Source organism: Cygnus atratus, chromosome 2 (assembly GCF_013377495.2).
Source record: "Cygnus atratus isolate AKBS03 ecotype Queensland, Australia chromosome 2, CAtr_DNAZoo_HiC_assembly, whole genome shotgun sequence".
NCBI lineage: Eukaryota > Metazoa > Chordata > Aves > Anseriformes > Anatidae > Cygnus > Cygnus atratus.
This window is the reverse complement of record NC_066363.1, coordinates 160,219,938-160,244,126: the sequence shown is the minus strand read 5'-3', so window position 1 is coordinate 160,244,126 and position 24,189 is coordinate 160,219,938. Positions and strand designations below refer to the sequence as shown.

The following is a 24,189-nucleotide window of genomic DNA, read 5'->3' as shown; positions in this document are numbered from 1 at the left end:
TGAAGATTATTACGGGTTGTCGGAACAGCTCTCACAGGAAAAAGCAAACTCACTACAGGAAGTTTTAAAAGGGATTGTGAGAATGTGCAAAATTTATGATGGGATGTTTAGAGGGAGAATCACACATAGGGAAAGGGAGGGGCCAAGGAGCGGTGAAGAAGGAGTATGGGAACACAGAGAAGGTAGAGAACAAGAGAGGCTGATCACAGGCAAGCAGGCTGCTGGACAGTATGCTTGTCTGGGCAAGCCCTGTGCCTGATCACCACAGTCTGCTCTACCTTTTTATCATATCCTGTTCCTATTTACTGTGTGAATTTGTTCTTTATTCTGCATATGTACTAGCGCAAGACCCACTAGTAAAACTCATGCTGACCTAGCCAGCAAGTAGGAACCCAGTATCTAGAAAAACCCAGCAGCTGGCCCAGAGACTGAATAAAAGGCCCAGGGTCTGACCAAAGAGCTTTGAAGAACTTGATGCTTGGGCCAGAAACTGAAGAGACCTGCAAATGTGAATTTGCATGGTGGTTAAGTGAGGGAGTGCACGTGTATGTTCCGCAAGCAAACCTTAAACCTGATTAGTCATTGGGTAGAAACAGGGTTAAGCCATTTGTGTTGTTCATGCCCTATGAGAATCATTCATCTTTATATGGAAGCCTGAAAAAGTACTTCCTCCTTTCCTGTCTGTGCAAATCCATGGCCAGTTGTGCCTGTAGGGCTGGACCTGGGAATGGGGAAAAGCAGCTGCCTCACATCTAGTGGACTGGTAAGGAAGAATCCTCTTAGGTCCTCCTGTCTGAGGGATGCAGCAATTTTTAACGAGGATGACATGCAGATGCGGCTTGGCCCTTAGGCTTTTATCACCAGATGAAGGCCCTACATGTTTCACAGAGAGACCTGCAGTAGCAGCATGCACCCTTGACTTCATGCATTCCACTCTGAAAAGTGAGCTCTGTTATTCTTCCACCACTGATGAGAATGGTCAGAGCACAAGTATACAGTAGTGCTTCCCCAGACTCCAACGAATGAGGTCACAAGAACTCCCTGAGTCAGAGGTATGTCATATACAACAGCTCTTGACAGCATTTTCCGCATGAGCTTCTCTATTGCCTGGCAATCATGATACCTTCTCAGCTCTTGGACAGCTAGTTTTCAGTGGCCCTTATTGCTGTGTCTCTACATAAGAAGAGAACAAGGGCAACAGGAGCAGCTGAGCTATCAGAAAGCACAGAGGAAGGGAAAGAGTATCATCTGTCCATGCCACAGGGAGCTATAGATCTCTAGCAAATTTCTTAGTGATCAGACTGCTCTTTAGGACCCTCACATATCACTTGGTACCACTACTGTTCTCAGTCTCCCCCAGATTAAGTATTCTTCCTTCTACTCCCAGTTCTATCCCCCCCAAATAGCTGCCCTTAGCCACTGCTCCCAGTCCTGCACCCTCCCTGCTAGATTCCCATCCAATGACTCAAACTCTCCAACATTCCCCCATGCAGCTCCCTGTCCCGTTTGCTTTCTGCCCCATCTTCCACTACCAAGATGACTCTCAAGATGCCTGTCACAATTGTGTCAGGGTGCTATTCATAAGAGACACTAGAATATGAGGAAGGCTGGAGAGTTAGTAATCAATCACCGGTGAGTTTTGTGGGGTGTTAACTTTGAAGAGAGATCTAGGCTGGGCTCTTCAATCCATGTACTCAAAGCTCCCTGAAGAATGTAAAAGGAGCTATCCTGGTCCTTCCCTGTAGAGAAGTCCAGGATGATATAGAGCACAGGGGAAGAATATGAAGCTGTGCTGTATTTCTTCTCCCAAGAAAACAAAAAATCTTTGGCAAAGTGATACAGAAGCATGACTAGGAGACCATGGCTTTGGCAAACAGGCTTCTGCCTGCTGGACCTGTGAAACCACCTGTATCTTAACCAGGGCCCTCTTGCTTTCCCCATAGGGGAACACGAGCAACTTACACAGCATATCCTGTGGATCATGATGTCCTGAAAAGCCCTCCAATAAAAATGGGCCATCAATGCTTCAGAAGAGTTGTGGTAAAGACAGAATTTGTGTGATGCTGTGTGGGCAAGCGTTCTGAAGTGAACAGGCACTCCTTCAACATCCAGTATCACTGGGCCAGGACAGTTCCACAGGTCTGACCTAGCAGCAGATTTGGCCAGAGACAGGGCAAAACTCACACAGCTTGCTCATGAGTCTCTTAGAATGAGCAGAACATCTCAAGGACAACTATCACCAAGAAGATAGGAGAGGCCTCAGGATTTAACACTACCACCACCATGTGGATACTGTGAACCCCACAAGCAGGAAAGGCAGAACAGCAGCTGCTACCAGGAGGCACACCTGCTGGAGTTGCTACAGTTAGACACTTGCTGGAAGGTGCAGAAGTTATGTGAATAGTCTAGACTGGGTAAGGATTCTCCTGAAAGATAATAATTTGTACCTGATTTCTTAAGTGATCACAAGATCTGAGCTGCAACTGATGCTCAACACCACAGCTTTTATGACTGCACATAGTTCAGCACAGGAAATATCCTTGAGAGCAGAAGACCATGTTCGTGGATATATTCCTTACCTATGCAATAACACTGCACATATTGTTGCAGTGAGGTGTGTCAGAGGACTAAGGACAGCAAAACCTTCATCCACATCAAAATCTAACAGTGCTCCTGAGTTCTGTAAGCCTTGGGCTCATACAAAGCAGTCTGAAGACACTGCAAGCTATTACTAGGGAATTAGATCTGCTTTCCTATGAAGATGCCCATGGATATAAATATAGCTGCTAATGGAGGGGTAAATGGGGTTTGACTTCTGACTCCATTCTGAGATCTTGTGTTTCCTTCTTGCCACAGGTAGAGCCAATTAACACCACATGATGGTCTGTGTGCCTGTAATCACGCCTCTCAGTCATGCCTCTGTACCAGTGGAGCATCAAAAGATGAGCAAAACCGAAATAATTTAGGTTATGGGGAGGGACTCTTTTATCAGGGAGTGTAGTGATAGGAGAAAGGGTAACTGCTTTAAAATAAAAGAGGGTATTTGGATTAGATATTAGGAAGAAATTCTTCATGATGAGTGAGGGTGGTGAGGTAGTGGAACAGGTTGCCTAGAGAAGTTATGGATGCCCCCATCCCTGGAAGTGCTCAAGGCTGGGCTGGATGGGGCTTTGGGCAACCCGATCCACTGAAAGAAGACCCTGTCCATGGCAGGGGGGGTGGAACTAGGTGGTCTTTAAGGTCCCTTCCAACCTTCCAAACCGTTCTATGATTCTGCTAATCTGTCTGGCAACAGTCGGGGTCAATGCTTGGTTTTGGGAGGCGGTGGGGAGCCCTAGCAAGGACAGAGAGATGCTGTACCATGGTGTTCAAGTCTCTTGTCAAGATATACCTGTCAGACCTGGGCTAAAGCTCCACTAAAATTTTGTGCCAGAGCAAATACAACACAGCCCCCAGCCTAGGGATAGAGCAGACAGAAGCCAGCACTGACAAGGCTGTATCAGTGTTTACTCACACCAGCTCTGTGGTAACACATGCTCTTACCACAACAGCTGGATCAGAAACCCACCACCAGCACCAGGATGCAGGAGCTTTCACATGGAGGCAGCATGCGAGCTTGGGAAGAGGGTCAGGAGACTCAGCAGACTCTCCCCCACAGGAGGGAGAGGAGGTGACACATTAGGCAGACTTGAGGTTAGAGGCAGCAGTGAGATCCACATCACTGGCACAAACAGGAAGGGAAACTGGGGCCAGAGTTTGAAATGAAAGCAGGGGGAAGCACTCCAATGTGCCCTGCCCAGCTCCACACTGCCATCAGGCAGCCTCCCTCCTCTTCAGCCTATACTGACCCCTGCCACCCTGCAGGGAGCAGCTGTCCACTGTGCCTCAGAACATCCCTTCCCACACATCCTGCTATGGCACAGCTCTCCAAGGCTGTCCTACAAGGCTCTGGAGGGACACCAGGCTAGGGCAGTGCTGTCGTATCACCCATATTACCTCTCTCTAGTACAGCCCTGACTACTGCGTACTGTCCCTGTGGGGACATGCTCACATGCTCCACTCAGGGAAAGGAGGAGACATTAACTGTACCCACTGCCAGTCACAGGCTGCTAAAAGACAGGGAGAGAACCAGCAATATTAAGTGCTCTCACAGAAGACGATGGAGATGAAAAAAAGACCCTCAAAATCCAGGTTCAAAGACAGGAACACATCTCCTGTCTGAGGAAGGGCAGGGAGCTGCATTTGTGCCTGCTGTCCCAAGAGCAGCGAGTCAGACCCCTTCCAGACCCTCCTGCCCTTCCCTGCATACCCGCACTCACCGAGATGACCCGGTCTCCTACATGCAGGATCCCGTCCCTATGGGCTGCACCACCCTCTGCAATTCGTGAGATAAAGATCCCCTGAAAGACAATCAGAAAGGTCAGAGCAGCCTTGTACCTCCCCTCACCAGAGCTTTGCTTTCCAGAATCGCTCCCTGACACCAGGCAGGTCTCAGCTCTTTCCCCTTTGCAGAGCCCTCCCCTGCCCTGGCACTTCCCCTTCATTCCTCACTCAGCACAAACCCTCTTCTGCTTCTGGAGCCATCTGCAGCAAAGTCTTCATGTGGCCAAGAGCCCAGAATATGTCAGGAGGACACTGGCAGGATTAAATGTCACTGGCAGGAATTGTGAGCCTCAGCCCCGCCTCTTTTGAACTTCTCTCTTTCCCTGACTTAAGAGTAGATTCTGGCTCTCAGCGAGACACAGACTGCCTGGCTCAGCAGCTCAGAGTTCCTGGGCAGAGTTCCTATGCTGCCTCAAGCAATGTAAGGAAGACCCCGTGCTGCTCCCTCATGATGTGCCTAGAGTTGGGATTGAGCATCTTCCCTCCCAAGGAATCATTACTAACCGTGTCACCAGCCCGGTAGGGTGTGGAACCTTTGCCACCAGCAATGCTGAAGCCCAGACCCTTCTCATTGCGCATAAGGCAGGTGGAGTATCTCTCCGTGGGAGGTGCCCCCTCAGGCCGCTCTGGGAAGCGTAGGCCACCTCGCCTCTCACGAGGGCTGTAGTCATCCTCAGGGCGAAGCGGTGTGACGGTGATGGCATTCTCTGGCTCCACCATCCGCTCCCGCAGGACTGTCATGGAGACAGAGCTTCCTGATCCACGCAGAGCTTCCACTGCCACATGATGCTCAGCACAATGCAAGGATACGCCATTCACCTGGGGACAAAAAGAGCCAGGCACAACCCTCCCTTTGTGGGGAGATCTTCCAACAGCCTACAAAGACAGCTCCAGTCTTAGCAGTCAGTGTCCAACAAAAACACAGCTCATCTCCTAGCGCTGCAACCCTGTTCCAAGAGGGACACGACAGACCTCACCTGCTACCCCACAAGGGAGCTTCCCTGTACCCGCAAAGCACGTGCTGCCTAAATACATAATACAATGGCTAGTGGGTGGGGCTCAAAGGGTTGTACTGAATGGGGTAAAATCATCTTAGCAGCCAGTCACTAGTGGGGTTCCACAGGGCTCCATTTTAGGGCCAGATCCCTTTAATGTTTTTATAAACAATCTGAATGCAGGACTCAAATGCATACTAAGCAAGTTTGCAGACAACACTGAATTAGGAAGAACTGGTGACTCCCTTGAGGGTAGAGAGGCCTTGCAGAGAGGTCTGGACAAATTAGAAGGCTGGACAGTCACCAACTTCAAGAAATTTAGCAAAAGCAAGTGCTGGATTCTGCACCTGAGATGGGGCAACCCTGCATATATGGACAGACTGGGGGATGAGAGGCTGGAGAGCAGCCCCACAGGAATAGATCTGGGGGTTCTGGTTGACAGCAAGTTGAGTATGAGTCAACAGTGTGCCCTGGCAGCCAAAAGGGCCAATTGATCCTGAGGTGCATCAGGCACGGCATTGCTAGCCAACTGAGGGAAGTGATTGTCTTACTCTACTCTGAGGTAGTGCGGCATCACCTTGAGTACTGTGTACAGTTTTGGGTGCCACAATATAAGAAGGACATAAAACTATTAGAGAGTGTCCAAATGAGGGTGACACATCTAGAGGGGAAGACGTATGAGGAGCAGCTGAGGTCACCTGGATTGTTCAGCCCCGAGAACAGACTGAGGGGAGGTCTCATCGCAGCCTGCAGCTTCCTCACGAGGGGAGTGGAGGGGCAGGCGCTGAGCTCTTCTCTCTGGTGACAGCGACAGGACCCGAGGGAATGGCATGGAGGTGGGACAGGGGAGTGTCAGGCTGGATATTAGGAACAGACTCTTCACTGAGAGGGTGGCTGGGCACTGGAACAGGTTCCCCAGGGACATGGTCATGGCCCCAAGCCTGCTGGAGTTTAAGAGGCTTTGAACAATGCTCTCAGAAATATGGTTTGATTTTTGGGTGCTCCTGTGTGGACCCGGGAATTGGACTTGATGATCCTTGTGGGCCCCTTCCAACACAAAATTTTCTATGGTTATGCAATACATCTCCAAGGTAGCCCCTGCCAAGCATAGGAAAGGCCCTTTCTGTGAAGGGGAATTCTCTTCCACAGGAAGCCTCATCCTCCCCATCACCTCTACCATCCCCATGAGGCAGCAAACCCCAGGCAGCTAACTAAAAGATAAATGGCAACGTTAATTAAACAACCTACTCTTTGAGCTAGGGCAGGTTTTGTTTTCTCCTTGTGCAGCTCCTGATGCTTAATTTGGCTTACAGACTAGTGCAATGCACTTATGCATCAACCCACACCTCTCCATCCACTCTCTAGTCATTAGAAATATTAGCTAGGTTCTTACCTCCAGAAGCTTGTCCCCAACACGAACCCCTGCACGAGCTGCAGGTCCCTCTTCTGACACACGGGAAATAAAGATGCCCTGGAAAAACACTCTATGTTAAAAGAAGTGGAGTCCATTCCTCAACCATGTAAAGTGTGGAAGGAAAGTAGTCCACCCCATTCAACTTAAGGGAAAGGGGAAATCCCTTGCCAATCCCATACCCTGGCTGTGGGGACAAGACATCCACATCACTCTGTTCAGGAGTTGGTGGAAAGGGGAAAAAAATTCCCGTTCCAGGGCTACCCCACATGTGACAAAAAGGAAAAGGGAAGGAAACGATAATCCTTTTCCAGTAGGATGAGAACAGCACAGCTGATGCTATCACGTGTGGAAGACAACCCTATACTTTTCTCCTTTTGAGTCCTGTACATCAGGACACAAGTGGGAAAGAAACTGCTGCTCTCATTGCTGCTCTTGGTGGTCAGTAGCCTGAATGTTTGAGAAGTTGTGCTCCAGCCCCCTGCTCCTTGGCAGGTCAAGGGTTGCTCTCCACCTTGCTCTGTGAAAGCCCAGTCCAACCGCCACAAAGCTCTTACATATGGAAATCCAATGTCCATCTACAGAGAACTAGTCCCTGAAAAGTGGGTGCTTCAATAATTATGCAGTCCAAGGTCTTACCTCATCGTCACCCTTATAGGGGGTGGAGCCCTTGCCCCCTGCGATGCTGATGCCCAGCCCCCCTGTCTGCCGCACGATTGTCAATGTCAACTGGAAGCAGAATGAACACAGGTTACAGGTCAGTGCAGGCATAGAAGATGCCAAAAACATCTTGAAGAGCAAGAGATGACTACTTCAGAGAATAAGCACAAGAGTATAGACTTTATCTGCATGCATCTGCTCATGTATTTGTGTAAGCTGTGGTGTCGATGCCTCAAAGGTACCAAAGTTGCGATACATATAAACAAACCAGTTTTCACAGTTGAGTTCTGAACTATATCTCAAGACCAAACGTTAGTTTGCCTGTATTGAACACACTGGAATGAGATGTCCACCACAAAGTAAACTGAGAAAGAGTGGGATAGGACTGGATAAGAAAACAGGGATAGTGTTCATATCACAGCCCAGATCTACCACATAGCTCTCTTTGAGGTGCAATTCCATACAGCTACTGTGAGATTAAGGATCACCCTAATGTAACATGCAGTAACAAGAATGGCACATGTTCCAGAATACACTGGGACACATACTTGGCTTTACTCTGTTGATGGAAATCAATGTGTGATTCTGGAAAAGCCATCTGTCTTGTTCAGTGGCTCCTTCCTCTTCTCCCCTCTCCACGTGCAGGCTCAGAAATGTAGTTGTGCAATCCAGAAGCCTCTTCTTCCTATCTCCCATTTCCACATACCAAATTAAGGCCCCTTCCAATAGCAAAACTCTCCTCAAACTTGAACTGAAATTGCCTATATTCAGGACATTAGCATGAACTATTTGTGTTGCCCCAAGTCATGAGAAGGAAGGTAAGGAGCATGTGGTAGGAAACGGAAAGGAATGGGATAGGCAGGGCTCCCTCGGGGATCTGTCAGGGCCAAGGACCAAGGAGCTGGTGATGCAAGTGATGGAAATGTACACAGACTTCTGGAGAGAATCCAATTTACTGTCCTCCAGACAGTAAATTGATTCCAGCTTCTCTGGAAACAAAGTCCAGAACAGAGAGCGGCTGCTGCAGAGGTTTCTAGCTTCAACATCAGATCCGCTTGGCTTTGGCCAGGCCACAAGGCAGTCAACAAAGGAAGCAGGAGAGCCTTTCCTTAATGCCCTCCCTTCAGATTTTTCTTCATTTTCTACAGTGACAAAAGCAACAGCTTGCGGGGCCTTCACATTCTACTAAGATCAAAAACCCCAGGAAACGCAGAATTAGACTGAGGATCTTTGCTATTTCCTTTGTGCCCAGTCAATGGTGTAGTAGAAAGGTGCCAGAATCTTCACAAGCTAACCCTGAATTCTAGACAGACCATACATACATTGTCTGTAGTGCAAGACCTAGAGACTGAGTTAAATCCAAGTACTGAAAGACACGGATTATTCAGATGAGACAAAAATGTGGTGGGCATAAAATAGCATTGTATATCATCGATAGCACACTTTAAAACCACTTATACATTACATAAACTCTTCTTGTGTGAAAAAGTCTATTAGGATCTAAGTGAAAATACTCATTTTATTCTCCAGTCTCACTGGATTTTGATAATGCTATAAAGGCTTTTATCTAATTTGATTAAGAATTGTCAATTTGTCTACGGAAAACTTGGTTTCCATATGTAGATTAAAGAGAATTCTAATAACAGGATCCAGATATTTCTGAGTAAGATAGCTGATGATTTTGCTCAGTGACTGAATATGACAAGATTACTGTTTTTGACTTGCTTTTGACAATGAACAAGGAATATATGATGTCACTGGTTGAAGTCACTTTCAGTTTCACGCTAAGTTGATTGTTGAAACTAACTGAAAGATAAACCACAAAACAACGGATTTCACAAATTCACAGAAACCAGACCAAAAATATCAGGAAATCTGCCAGAAAAGTCAACTGTGCTGAGGGTTAAGAACCGCAGGTCTATCAATGTAAATTGAAAAAACAAAACGCCAATGAGGAACCAAGTGTAACTAAATTTAAAGACACTGCTGGAATAACAGCAAATGGGGTTGCATGGGACATAAATATATTTAGGCTAGAAAGAAGATTTCCAACTCCCAAAGCAAATAAGTTCTCCCATAAAATATTGTGGTAAGAAACCAAACTGGTGAATGTTTGTTTGAAGTCTATGGAAAGACTATGAAATTAATATGTACCTGACAAAAAAGAAACCTTACAAAAAAGGTTCCAGTAGCCTATACGTGTCTTTTAGTTTTACATTCAGTGCTAAGATGATGATGGAGGGTCTAGAACGGAAGATGTATGAAGAGCAGTTGAAGTCACTTAGTTTGTTCAGTGCAGATCAGAAGAGGCTGAGGGGAGGCCTCATGGCAGCCTGCAGCTTCCTCACGAGGGGAGTGGAGACGCAGGCGCTGAGCTCCGCTCTCTGGTGACAGCGACAGGACCCGAGGGAACGGCGTGGAGCTGGGACAGGGGAGGGTCAGGCTGGATATTAGGAACAGGTTCTTAACTGAGAGAGTGGTTGGGCTCTGGAACAGGTTCCCCAGGGACATGGTCATGGCCCCAAGCCTGCTGGAGTTTGAGAAGCCTTTGGACAATGCTATCACACATATGGTCTGACTTCTGGGTGCTCCTGCGTAGAGCCAGGAATTGGACTTGATGATCCTTGTGGGTTCTTTCTAAGTTGGGATATTCTATGACTTTATTTCATACAATGGCTAAGACACTGCTTTTTGCACTGAAATACGAAATTACGCCTTCCTAAAAGTGTAACTGTCCTAGAGCTGCTTCGACTTTCATTCAAGAAAACATTTGTCCTAACAGCAGGGGATGGCACTGTTACCACCCCTGCACACTCTTGTCAACGACTTTTCTGTGTATTTATTTCTCTTCTTGCATTTATGCTCTTAGAATCACAGATCCACCCACCACCCAACAGTGGTTCATCTCAGGCTTAACAACAGATCTGTGATATTCCCCACCTAGAAACATGCTGCTCATCTGATTCTGGTTCCTTACAGCAGCAGAACAGGCAAATGTTCATTAAGTGGGCAACATGTCTGGATCAATTCCTCTGTGGAAATGTGCTGCTGGGACAGGAGTAAAGTGAGAAAATGGCAAAGACCACCACTTCAGCCTGAAGTTGGCATTTCCCTGAACTGGAGACTAGGAAAAAAAAACATTTATCAGACTGATTGCACCAAAGTAAAAAACCAACAGATACACTTCCCTCCCCTCTCCTCTACCTCCCTCAGTCTCATCTGTGTTTCTGCCTCTAAGTCTCTGGGGAACACACTCAAACAAAGGCAAGAGTGAGTAGGGCTGATTGATAGGGCTTTAAACTAGATTTGAAGGAGGAAAGGGACAGAACTGGGCCTGCCAGTGATAAGCTATGGGACTGCATGCCAAAAATTGAGGGACTGTGTGCTAGCAAGACCCTTCAGTCTGCCCCACGAGGGGCTAGGTTCAATGAAGCACATCTGAAATGTTTCTACACAATTGCACGCAGCATGAAAAACAAGCAAGAGAAGCTAGAAGCCCTGGTCCAGTTCCAGAGTTATGACATCGTTGTCATAAGTGAAACCTGTTGGGAAGAGGTCTGTGACTGGTGTGTTATAATGGACGGTTACAGGCTCTTCAGAAAGAATAGGCAGGGCAGGCAAAGTGGGAGGGTGGCACTCTATGTAATGGAAGCACTGGACTATACAGAGCTTGCGGTTGGCAACAATGCAGTTGATAGGCTCTGGGTAAGGATTAACAGACAAATATAAAGGAGATGTCATTGTAAGAGTCTACTACAGACCACCTGGCCAGGATGACAATGACACTGATGAATTATCCCTTAAGGAACTGAGAGAGACTTCTAGATTGGCTGTCCTTGTCCTTATGGGGGACTTCAGGACTTCAACCTGCCAGATGTCAACTGGGAACATCACATAGCTGAGACAAAAAGGTCCAGGAGATTCCTGAAGCACCTTGATGGGCTAAAGTTGCGCCAGGGGAGGTTTAGGTTGGATATTAGGAAGAACTTCTTTACTGAAAGGGTTGTTAGGCATTGGAATGGGCTGCCCAGGGAAGTGGTTCAGTCACCATTCCTGGAGGTCTTTAAAAGACATTTAGATGTAGAACTTAGTGATATGGTTTAGTAGAGGACTTAGTGTTAGGTCAGAGGTTGGACTAGGTGATCTTGGAGGTCTCTTCCAACCTAGATGATTCTGTGATTGATGATAACTTAGTACTTGTACTAAGAGAGCTGACTAAGAAAGGTACCCTCTAGGACCTGTTGCTTGTAAACAGGGAGGGTCTTGTGGATGAAGTTGCAATAGGTGGTCGCCTTGGCCATAGTGACCACGAAGTAGCCGAGTTTAAAATCTTTGGCGATAGGAGGAAAACTGCCACCAAACTTCAACCTTGGACTGGGGGAAAGCAGACTTCAGACAGCTCAGGGAACTAGTTAGTGAGGTCCCCTGGAAAGTGCTTTTAAACACACTGGGGTCCAACGTTACTAGTCATTTTTTAAGTAGCACCTCCTAAGAGCACAGGAACAGGGAATTCCAAAATGTTGGAAGTCAAGCAGGAGGGACAGGCTGGCCTGGCTGAGCATGGATCTCCTTCAAGTGCTTAGGCAGAAAAAGAAAGTATACGGTCACCAGAAACAAGGTTGGGTGACATGGGAGAACCACACAGAATCACAGAATGGTTGAAGTTGGAAGGGACCTCTGGAGATCATCTAGTTCAACGTTGCTGCTGAACACGATCACCTAGGGCACATTACACAGGATCGCACTCAGGCGGGTTTTGAATATCTCCTAAGAAGGAGGTTCCACAACCTCTCTGAGCAACCTGTTCCAGTGCTCTGTTCACCCTTACAGTAAAGAAATGTATCCTCATATTCATCCAGAACTTCCTGTGTTTCAGTTTGTGCCCGTTGCATCTTGTCTTGTCACTGGGCTCCACCGAAAAGAGTCCAGCGCCATCCTCTTGACACGCTCCCTTCAGATAGTTGTACGCATTGATCAGATCCCCTTCACAGTCTCCTCTTCTCCAGGCTAAGCAGGCCCAGCTCCCTCAGCCTGTCCTCGTGCAATAGGTGCTCCACTCCCCTAATCATCTTTGTAGCCCTCCTGGACTCACTCCAGGAGCTCCATGTCCCTCTTGTACTGGGGAGCCCAGAACTGGACACAATACTCCAGGAGAGGTATCACCAGCGCTAAGTAGAAGGGCAGGATCACCTCCCTTGACTTGATGGCAACACTCTTCCTAATGCACCCCAGGATACTGTTGGCCTTCTTGGCCACAAGGGCACATTGCTGGCTCATGGTTAACCTGCTGTCCACCAGGACTCCCAGGTTCTTCTCTGCAGGCCTGCTCTCCAGCAGGTCAGCTCCCAGCCTTTACAGGTGCATAGAGTTACTCTGCCCGAGGTGCAGACCCTGCATTTGCCTTTGCTGAACTTCATGAGGTCCCTTACTGCCCAGTGCTCCAGCTTGTCCAGGTATGGATGGCAGCACAGACCTCTGCGGGGTTACAGGGATTCTGCTCACCTTTGTAGGGAGAGAATTTGTGCGGGCAAGGCTCAATTAGAGTTGAAGCTGGAGAGCATTGTGTGGGACAATAAAAAAGGGTTTTTTAAGTATGTTAACAGGAAAAGGAGGACCAGAGCAAACATTGGTCTGATACTTGATGAGGACGGTCACCTAACAAACAGGGACATAAACAAAGCAGAGATGTTTAATGCATTTTTCACCTCTGTCTTCAACACCAGTGATGGGCTCTGGGACCCCAGCTGCCCTGAATGGGAGGACCGTGACTGCAGGAACGATAAACTCCCAGTCAACCCCAAACTTGTGCGGGATTTGCTGCTCCACCTGGGTACATATAAGTCCATGGGGCCTGAAGGAATTAATCCCAGGGTACTGAGAGAGCTGGCTGATGTCATTGCAGGACCTCTCTCAATTATTTTTTAATGGTCTTAGGAATCTGGAGAGGTCCCAATTGACTGGAAGCTGGCAAATGTGGTCCCAATTTTCAAGAAGGGCACGAAAAAAGATCCTGGCAATTACAGGCCTGTAAGTCTCACTCAGTGCCTGGTAAAATTATGGAGAAGATTATTCTAGGAGTTATTGAAAAACACCTGAAGGACAACACAGACAGTGGTTGTAGCCAACATGAATTCACAAATTTCCTTTTACGATAAGATCACCCATCCAGATGACCAAAGGAAGCTGGTCAATGTAATCTTTCTGGATTTCAGTAAAGCTTTCAATACTGTCTCTCACAGTATCTTTCTGGACAAAACGACCAGAATACAGTTAGATAAGAGCATAATAAGATGGGTGAACAATTGGCTGACAGGTTGGGCCCAAAGGGTTCTTGTAAGTGAGGTTGCATTAGGATGGCAACCTGTCAGTAGTGGGGTTCCCCAGGGCTCCATTTTAGGATGATTCCTCTTCAATGTTTTCATAAACAATTTGGATGTAGGACTTGAAGGTGTTTTGAGCAAGGTCACTGGTGATACAAAATGGGGTGGAGCTGTTGACTTTGTCGAGGGTGGTGAGACCTTGCAAAGAGATCACAGAATCATAGAATATCCTGAGTTGGAAGGGCCCCAGAAGGATCATCAAGTCCAACTTCTGGCTCCACATAGGTCTACCCAAAAATCAGAATTCAGACCTTATCACTGACAGCATAGTCTAAACACTTCTGAAACTCCGGCAGACTTGGTGCTGTGACTACGTATTTGTCCAGATCTACGATCTGGACAAATTAGAGAGCTAGGCAGTCACCAACAATATGAAGTTTAATAAGAGCAAGTGCCGGGTCCTGCAGCTGGGAAGGGGCAGCCCTGGCTATACACACAGACTGAGGACAAGATGTTGGAGAGCAACTGCACAGAAAGAGATCTGGGGCTTTTGGTTGACAGCAAGCTGAATATGAGCCAGCAGTGTGCCCTGGCAGCCAGGAGTGCCAACCGTATCCTGGGATACATCAAGCACAGCATTGCTAGCCGGTCAAGGGAAGAGATTGTCCCTTTATACTCTGCGTTGGTGCGGCCTCACCTCAAGTACTGTGTGCAGTTTTGGGCGTCACAGTATAAGAAAGACATAAAACTATTAGAGAGTGTCCAAAGGAAGGCTACAAAGATGGTGAAAGGTCTGGAGGGGAAGACATACGAGGAGTGGCTGAAGTCACTTGGATTGTTCAGCCTGGAGAAGACTGAAGGGAGACCTCACAGTGGTCTACAGCTTCCTCACAAGGGGGAGCGGAGGGGCAGGTGCTGATCTCTTCTCTCTGATGACCAGCAATAGGACCCAAGGAAACATCTTGAAGCTGTGACAGGGGCATTTCAGGCTGGATATTAGGAACAGGCTCTTCACTGAGAGGGTGGTCAGGCACTGGAACAGGCTCCCCAGGGAAGAGGTCACGGCACCAAACCTGCTGGAATTCAAGAGGCATTTGGGCAACGCTCTCAAACACATGGTCAGATATTTTGTGTGGTCCTTTGAGAACCTAGGAGTTGGACTCAATGATCCTTGAGTCCCTTCCAACTTGGAATATTCTCTGATTCTAAAGACTGGTTTGAGTCTAACCTATTTTTCATAGATTTTTGATATAGCTATCTTTTAACAGATTCTCTTGATCCTGTGAGATTTTCCAAATTACACTGAGTAAATGTATACCTTTCTAGAGAAACTAGAAGCATTGCGCATATGGTCAGGCTTACTTTTCTCTAGCAGCTGGGGATATCTGAATATTGCCCAACAGACTTGGAATAGTATTTAGTGCTGTGTCCTACAAACTGCCAACCAAGGATTTTTGCAACTTGTTCTTGGCAGGGGCACAGCAGATACAGAGGCAGAAATCTAGACATTTACAGGGTTAAACAGACCAAGTATGGAACTGCTGCTCTTCAGAGCCTGCTGAAAGACCAAGTTGTTCCTCCAGACATACGCAAAGGAGTGAGGGTTTAAGGGCTTTATTTCCGGAAGGCAGCAAGTTTCTGCATGCATAGACATCTTTTTATAGCATGCTATACATTTAGAGGCAGTGTCTGATCCCTGGATTTACTCCACTTGAAACTTTAGATGAGACTGGGTTGTCAACAGTGACTTGGAAAAGGCAAATATTCAATAACTACTTCTGATCTGTACTTAGAAATAAGATAATGCATACATATCATGTAAGTCACATTTCACTCCAACAGGAGCTAGAGAATCCATTAAATACCATCAAAATGAATAATCACTTAAAAATTAGAAGAACTAGATAACCTGTACCCAAGAGTCCTAACAATTGACCAAGGTCTCCAATATACTTACAGAGTACTTATAAAATTCTGGAAACTTGATACCCTGAAATAGCATTTACGTTGTGCTGTTAAATTAAGATATTAAAAGATGATGCCTACAACTACCAGTCAGTCATCCTAGCACCATTTCCAGAAAAGAAACAGAAGAACTAGTATGCATGTCCCTTACTGAGCAGACAGAAATAACATTCATATCAAGCAGCTGAATATTATGAAAATTAGGTCTTTCAAACAAGCAAAAAAACCTACACCATTATTCCATTCCTTGACAAGATTCTAAACTTGGCTGACAGATTAATAGTATAAATCTAATAAGCAGGCTTTTGTAAAACATGAAACTTCTTATCACAAGACATTCTCACTGACATCATAGGATGCTGGGTTTAGTTTTACATTATACAAACTAAGAACTAACTGAAATAAAGAAGAACCATGAAGTAGGGTTCTGCAGAGATCTTTATCAGGCCTGATGTTATTTTGAATCCCTGACAGAAAAAAATGTTAATTGTTCTGTTTGAGAGGAGCATAGCATCCTTCCAGTATGGGAGAGGATGGGATAAATTTTTTTTTTTATTTTATTTTATTTTTTTTATCTTTTTCATGACATTAATGACTTTATAGGAAAAGATTATTCCATGCTTGTAGCAACAAAGGAATTAGGGATCACAGAATGGCTTGGGTTGGTAGGGACCTTGAAGAGATCATCCAATTCCAACCCCTCTGCCATGGGCTGGGACACCTTCCACTAGACCAGATTGCCATTGGATACCCAATGAATTTTCAGCAGCAGTCTTAAAAGAAAACCTTTTCAATGCAAAAGTACAATTAAATTGCACAATTTACTGCCAGTGAATACTGTAGAATAAAAGTGTATCAATGGGATTGGAGAGCTGAGACAAATTCATGGACAGCAGCTCCACTGTATCTAGTACAATGGTATGAACAGTTCAGAAATCCTTAATAACATATTACAAGAACCTGGGAAAATACCAGTGAAAGGATCACAATGCCTCACTAAAAACTGCACTTCATAATTCCCAAATAAAGACCTGCATACCCACCAAGAGAGGTGTCTTTACACAGATATCACATTCAACCCTGTGTCCGTTTCCAGGAACACCCCAGCAAAATAGAAAGTAGTTACAGAAGAGACACATAACAGTTCAGAAGCCAGAGGCACTGACTCACCAGGAAAGATTAGAAGAGCTAAATCTGTCTGGCTTCAGTAAACAGTAACTCATGAGGACATAGGGACAGGCTGAAAATATCAGTGAGCAAATGGAAGGTAAGACATCACTGCATGAGATGTTGAGAACTAAATTAAAAATGAACAATGGAAAAAGGAACACGAAGGAAAAATCCTGCCCTGGCAGAAGAGCCGATCTGAAGATTTTCTGGCTCTGATTTTGCTTATTCCTCCTCTATAACGTTTTGTTAGTTACAAGGGGAATGGATACCTGGCAAGGCAGAGATGGCAGTGTACTAATGACTGACAGTAGCATGAAGAGCAGACAGGACAGGTGACCTGCAATGCTAAATGCTCAGGTGTACTCCTACAGACCCCCTTCTCCAAAGAGGCTCCAAGACAATGGATGACATGACATTAAGTGAGGATGATGGAAAGAATGCAATATATTAAATGTACCTCTTGATGATGACTTTTGAACCATATAAACCTCTGGGTTCATATAGATATAGTTAGTTCCTCCATTAATTCCAGAAATAGGGATTTAAGGAGCTAGTCCTTCCTCCTCATCACAATAGGCACACAGGTTTCCTACAGCCATGGAAACATCAACAGCAAAAGAGAGGTTCCTGAAAGAACTGGACTGGCTAAACCATGGTACACAACAGGACAGAGTCCTTCTGAAAATGAAAACACTCAACTGCATAGATAAACAAAATCAGTATTGGACAAAGATAAAATCATAGAATGGCAGCTGATTCCCTGCCAAATACAGAAGCATAGAATGGCTTGGGTTGGAAGGGACCTTAAGGATCATCTAATTCCAAGCCCCCTGCCATAGGCAGGGAAGTCACCCACTCAGGTGATCAGGTAGGCCAAGGCCCCCATCCAGCCTGGTCTTGAACACCTCCAGGGATGGGGCAAGTGAAGAATTTCCTCCTAATGTCTAGTCTAAATCTATCCTCTTTTAGTTTAAGATCGTTCCCCCTTGTCCTATCATTATCTACCCAAGCAAAGAGTCCTTCTCCATCTTTTTTATGACCCCTTTAATTACTGAAAGGCTGCAAGGAGGTGTCCCCGGAGCCTTCTCTTCTCCAGGCTGAACATCCCCAGCTCTCTCAGCCTTTCTTCATAGAAGAGGTACTCCAGCCCTCTTCTGATCATCTTTGTTGCCCTCCTCTGGACTCGCTTTCTTGTGCTGGGTGCCCCAAACCTGGATGCAGTACTCCAGGTGGGGCCTCATGAGGGCAGAGCAGAGGGGAACAATCACCTCCCTCCCCTGCTGGTCACACCTCTTTTGATGGAGCTCAGGACACAGTTGGCCTTCTGGGCTGCAAGCACACACTGCTAGCTTATGTTGAGCCTTTTGTCCACCAGAACCCCCAAGTCCTTCTCCACAGGGCTGCTCTCAGTGAGTTCTTCTCCCAGTGTGTATTCATCTGGGATTGTCCCAACCCAGGTACAAAGACACAGAGCATTGAACCATTCCCAGAACTAGAACAAAAACCTAGACATGGAAATCCTGCAGACTGAGCTAGAATGACTGATACTGAAATGCATTATATTTTTTCCCCTCTTTAGCAGTAATGGATTTTCATTCCTATTCTTATTGATGCTCTTTTGTGCTAAAATGATTGGTATAGTCATTCATTTTGTATAATTCTGACTAAAAATTTTCACATTGAAACTCCTTTGCAGCCCAGAAATTTCTTATTGTTTTAAAGGTCCATTTTAGGAATATGGAATTAAAACGGCAGTATGTAATTAAATGACAGAATACCGGGAAATTTATGAAACTCTTCTAAAATTTGTTTCATTGACTAGCCTCACACCAAGAATTGCTTCATTTCCATTCTGTGCTGCTAAGGACAGCACACTAGAAAAGTGTTTGTCCAAAGTGACAACGAGTTAAAAGGAAAATTCTTGCACTAAACCTGACATCGCTCATTTTAAAACATACAATCAGAGATATGCTTAAGAGATAATATTAGCAGTCTGGAGAACAAAAACTCACTGAGAACCTTGACACTGAATGGAGGAATAAAAACAAGGTAGCTAAAGAGAATTCCTATTCATAAACAGAATCTGCCACACCCTAAGTGGAAGAAAAACTATGGAATACAGTGTAACGAAGACTGAATAAACTCTGTTATCTTATCAACAGTCAACAAGTTTGAGTTCAAGTAGAACAGGTGCACGAAAGGGCAGTGAGAAAGACAAGATATAGAGAATAAATCATAGAAGAGAAGACCAAAAGAATCTTCTTTTAATCTAGCAAAATGAAGGCTGGAAGGAGTTGTGACTGACATCCATAAAAATGCACAAAGGATAAAGGGTCAGACAGCAGAAAAGATTTTTCAGGAAAAGAATATAATGAAAACAATGAATAAACAAATGCAAGTTTAGTTCGAAATCAAGTTCTCCAGTCATTCAAGAAGTAGAAATCTGGAACAGCCTCCCAGTAGAAGAAACCTGAGTGTGCATGTATGTATTGGGAAAGTGGAAAACACAATCTATATTAAATAAAATGTTTGACTGAGTTGTGAAATACAGTACAAACTCAGTGATCTAAATGATGTGGCACAGTATACCCTCAGCAAGTTTGCAGACAACACTAATCTGGGAGGAGTGGTGGACACACCAGAGGATCCTGCTGCTGTCCAGAGGGACCTCGAGAGGCTGGAGAAATGGGCTGATAGGAACCTCATGGAGTTGAGCAAGAAGTGCAAACTCAGCACTTGGGGAGGAAGAACCCCGGGCACCCGGGCATGCTGGGGGCCACCCGCCTGGAAAGCAGCTTGGCGGAAAAGACCCTGGAGCCAGCAGTGTGCCCTTGTCACTAAGAGACTAAGGGTATCCTTGGCTGCATTAGGCAAAGCATTGCCAGCAGGTCAAGGGAGGTGATCCTGCCCCTATGCTCAGCACTGGCGAGGTCACATCTGGAGGGCTGGGTCCAGTTCTGGGCTTCCCAGTACAAGAGAGAAATGGGCATACTGGAGAGAGTCCAGCAAAGGCCTACAAATACGAGGAAGGGCCTGCAGCACCTCTCCTGTGAGGAGAGCCTGAGAGAGCTGAGACTGTTGAGCCTGGAGAAGAGGAGGCTCAGGGGAATCTTACCAATGTCTAGAAACACCTGAAGGGAGGGTGCAAAGAGGATGGAGCCATGCTCTTGTCAGTGGTGCCCGGTTGCCAGCACAAGAGACAATGGGCACAAACTGGAACACAAGAGATTCCCTCTGATTGCCAAGAAACATTTTGTTGTGCAGGTGACAGAGCACTGGCACAGGTTGCCCAGAGAGGCTGTGGAGTCTCGCCCCGTGGAGATCTTCAAAACCCACCCGGACATGGTCCTGGGCAACCTGGTCTAGGTGACCCTGACTGAGCAGGGGGAATGGGGACCAGATAACCTCCAGAGGTCCCTTCCAATCTCAAGCATTCTGGGATTCTGCTGCTAGTTGGTGATGGTAGGAGACTTGACTTCAGGATTTCTTCCAAATCTATGTCATCCTTAAATTTAGCTAATTGCTTCTGGATTGAATATAGGTTGTTTTTGGTTAAAGTGTATCTTCCGTAAATGTCAACCTATCATCATTTTTTTCTCATTTCAGTTCCTGGATCTAAGCTGGAAATTACATTCTTCATTACAAGGTCTCAAAACTATTCAACAAGTTCTCTTTTCTGCTATTGACACAGTCAGAAAATGCAATTTGTTTTTCCAGTAGAGAACAATTTTTAAAGGCTTGCAAATGCCCCATTTATTTCTAGAGGCATTTTTGAAATTACTAGTTTTTTTTATGTAATGCTGGTCCTAAGCAATGTGACCTGTATCTGTTGTATACATCCTGTTTTCTTGTTTCAAATGGGAGGATCAGATTTGCAGTGTAGTGTTTTGTTTAAACAAGGTGTCTTTTCTCTCTTTGTTAAAACCCACTTCTCTATTGCTTTTTTTTTTTTTGAGAAAGGAACTAAATGAGTGAAAAGGAAACTGCAGGTAGCTCTTCACGTGAGTGAGAAATCATTCTACAGTTTACTACTCAGTCCTTAAGAAATCTCCATAGGAGACAAGATTTGCACTTGACAGCAATATATTATGATGAATGAGCTGCAATCAGACAAGTAATCTGTCATTTTATAGGTGAATCATATTCAAACTGTGACTTAATAGACCTGAATGAGAAATCGTACATCTAAGAGGGGAAGATTACCGTCTCTACATCCAAACTGTTATAGGGCGATAGCATAAGAAAGAATACTGAGGGACCTTTCATCTCACTAGGAAAAGGTTAAAAAAAATGTATTGCAAGAAATCAAAAGCCAAAAAAAATTTGAACAGAAGTTACATCACATTTTCCTTGCTCAATGGGATGATTAAATATTTTAAAAAACTTTTCAAAGTTCAACCCCACTTAAAACTGGATGCTTCAGGACCACGCTGTGTTGTCACAGTCTGCCTCTGGCAAACAACAATTGTTGTGCCAAGCATGAAGCCTGCATTCAAACACAAATGGTAACATTTCTGAGCAATTTCCACAGGATAAGACTGCTTTAACGAGAAGACTTGACTTGCTTCTGACTCCAGAGCAACAAGATCTGGCATCTGAGCAGAGGAAGCTGACAGGATCTTTTCCACCCTCCAGCAAGGAAGTCAAGAACCTTCAACCTCTAAGATCAGCCTAGCTTTTTCACAGGGATGGAAATCACCAAAATATCCTCTTTATACAATCTAGTACAGCTGTGAGAACGTCATGTCAGAAGAAGCAAAAATGTATAAAACTCTTCAATCAGCACAAGCTTGCCCATGCAGGGCACTTCATGACTCATATTTTCAGGTTCTCTGTAAAAGACAAGTTAACACTGGGCAAACACAGAAGGATGACACCAGCCGTTACTGCAGACAAAGCAGCATTGCTCACTTAAGCAGAACTTGGGACCTCCTTTGCATTGTTGTCATCTTCAATTTGCACAGCAGTTCTTTCTGGACTATTTCTTCGAAAATTCTCTCAAACTAAGCAGATTTCAGGTAAAAACTCATGCCTTCAAATAGGAGCTTGATATACTATTTTTCTCTTCCAGAAGCCTCCTTTACAACCCAGATACAGCCGTTTCTATAGTAGAGATGGAGACTACGACAAAACATTGGGAACTAACTCAGCAGTAGAATCCAGATATCAATAAGTCCTGTGCTTTTACGAAGTTATTTCTTCCCCTGCAGCAGAGTACCACTTACCCTAACAGGCAAAGGAACTCTGGAAGTACCAGCTGCATGCACAGCGCTAGGCTCCCTACTGTGTTACAGTGATGTCAGAAGTCACGCAGATGTCTCCAGCTCTACTCTGGTGAGGCCAGTCTTTGTGTTAACTCTAAACCATAATCCTGAAACAACATCAGTAGTTTCCTCTCTGTAAGAGCTGCATAAAATTATACAAGGAATGTGATAGCAACATTATGAACTTACTCTGTGCTGAACAAGAGACACCAGGGATTCCACTCTGCAATGGCCTTGCTCAGGGAAATAGCCCATTGGTTTAGCTATAACAGACTGGTTTAGCTATAACAGATTCTTCTCAAGTATATGAAATCATCCCTGGAAACAGTAGGTAGATTGTATTTCTGGTATCAGTCACTTCCCAAGCTGATTCTCTACTCAGACACTATGTAGTCTTTAAGGCCCTAAATATTTCTCCTGTTGCCCTACTCATTGAGAGGTACATGTTTCCTAGAACATCACAGTTGATGTTCTAGGAAAAGATGGCAAGGGATGCACTCTGCAAAAAGATGCACTCTGAGCATGAGTGAGGTGTCCCACCAGGACAGTGCACAAATCCAGCTCTCACAGAACTGTCAGCTTGAGTCCCACAGTTTGCTTTCACTGATGCTTTTGGAGACTAACTCTTCCATACGGGCTGCTGTCCTGATTTGTGCTCAGCATGACTCCACTAAAATGACAGATTATCACTGACTGGAGAGATCAGCAACTATCCACTGAGCTGACTGCTCTCCATGAGCTGTAGGACAATCAACTGCTTCCCAAAGCTGTATTGCTCTAGGGTGACTTTGGCCATCACCTCCACCCATTTTGTGGATCTCCAAAATGTTTGTCCTTGGGAGCTGCACCACCATCTCACATCCTACATGGCACTACCACACTAGTCTTTTACAGTGAGGCAACAGATGTGTATAAAGAAGGAAACGATACTGCAGGGACTTCAGAGCAACTTGGGGCATCTAACCAGCTACCCTCCCCAGTTGACTCAAAGTTGTTCTGAGCACTTTGATCAGATGTAGGTGGAACATGGGCAGGACAAAAGGAAGAGGCAGGCAGACTGTGTCCAATACAAGGCTGAGGTTTCTTGGACTACTGCGCGTGAGGAGCAAGAAGACTGCATATGGAATTCGAGGTCTAGCAGCTAGAAAGGAGGACCAAGAGCAGTGTGTTGCTAATCGAGGGACCAGGAAGCACTTGTAGTGAGTTTTTTGTCTCTTTACTGATGGTAGAAGAGTTATACAAAGAGAAATGCAAGAAATGTGAACGTGTTTTCGAAAGATCTACAGATAAGGAGATTGAAAAATCTTCAGAGCACACCAACACACCATGTATAAGCCAGATCACATTTCAATGGGAGTATGTGCCACCTCCTTCCCAGAAAGTCTTACTCCAAAACCAAGAAAGAAAAGCCTCCATTTCACACCTGAGGAAGGAGCACAGAGGCAAGTTCACAGAGACAAATAGGCCAGCACTCACAAGTAATACATGGGTACGAATGTACTGTTCCAAGGAAAGTATCTTTCATGCAAGCAGTTAGTACTGACAACAGCTTCTGCCTCTTACCAGGGGCAGTAGCACTCTGCCTCCAAGAGTTCTCTGGAAACACCACCTGCAGAAAGCCCACTAACACAAAGGATAAGGCAAGCCTACTGAAAACTTGTAAACAAATTCAGGAAGTTAAAGTCAGAGGATGAGCTATGGCAGCATGACAAAGGACTTTAAGCTTGGGTGCAGAACACCATACATATGACAGGGACCTTACAGCCCCCCTAATGCCACCTGCTCCTTTCTGATATCCCAAAGTGCTGCATGTGAAGACTTTGCATGAGGGGATGCATGAGATGCAAGAATCATTAGCTCCAGTCCACCTTTCTCATGCAATTGCAGTGTCCTGAGGTTGATTATCCTCCCTACCCCAAAGGGTCATACACAGCATTCAGCGGATTCTTGAGGCCTCTACTCCTGAGTTACCACCACTCCTGAATGTATGCATTTATTTTCTTCCACCTTCTTTTTCCTCA

At 45.5% G+C, this 24,189-nt stretch overlaps 1 protein-coding gene across 6 annotated transcripts in view; it reads right to left on the bottom strand.

Moving 5' to 3' along the window:
- The window catches only part of SCRIB (scribble planar cell polarity protein), a 119,744-nt gene that overhangs the window by 55,278 nt on the left and 40,277 nt on the right, over positions 1 to 24,189 (bottom strand). For 5 of the 6 annotated variants that reach the window (XM_050709147.1, XM_050709148.1, XM_050709146.1 and 2 more), the window contains exons 17-20: positions 7,429 to 7,518; positions 6,772 to 6,849; positions 4,888 to 5,202; positions 4,320 to 4,400 (exon numbers count right to left, since the gene is read on the bottom strand). In XM_050709147.1, coding sequence (XP_050565104.1) covers positions 4,320 to 4,400; positions 4,888 to 5,202; positions 6,772 to 6,849; positions 7,429 to 7,518 — 564 coding nt within the window. The remainder of the gene's footprint in view (positions 1 to 4,319; positions 4,401 to 4,887; positions 5,203 to 6,771; positions 6,850 to 7,428; positions 7,519 to 24,189) is intronic. The other variant, XM_050709149.1, reaches the window with a different exon arrangement.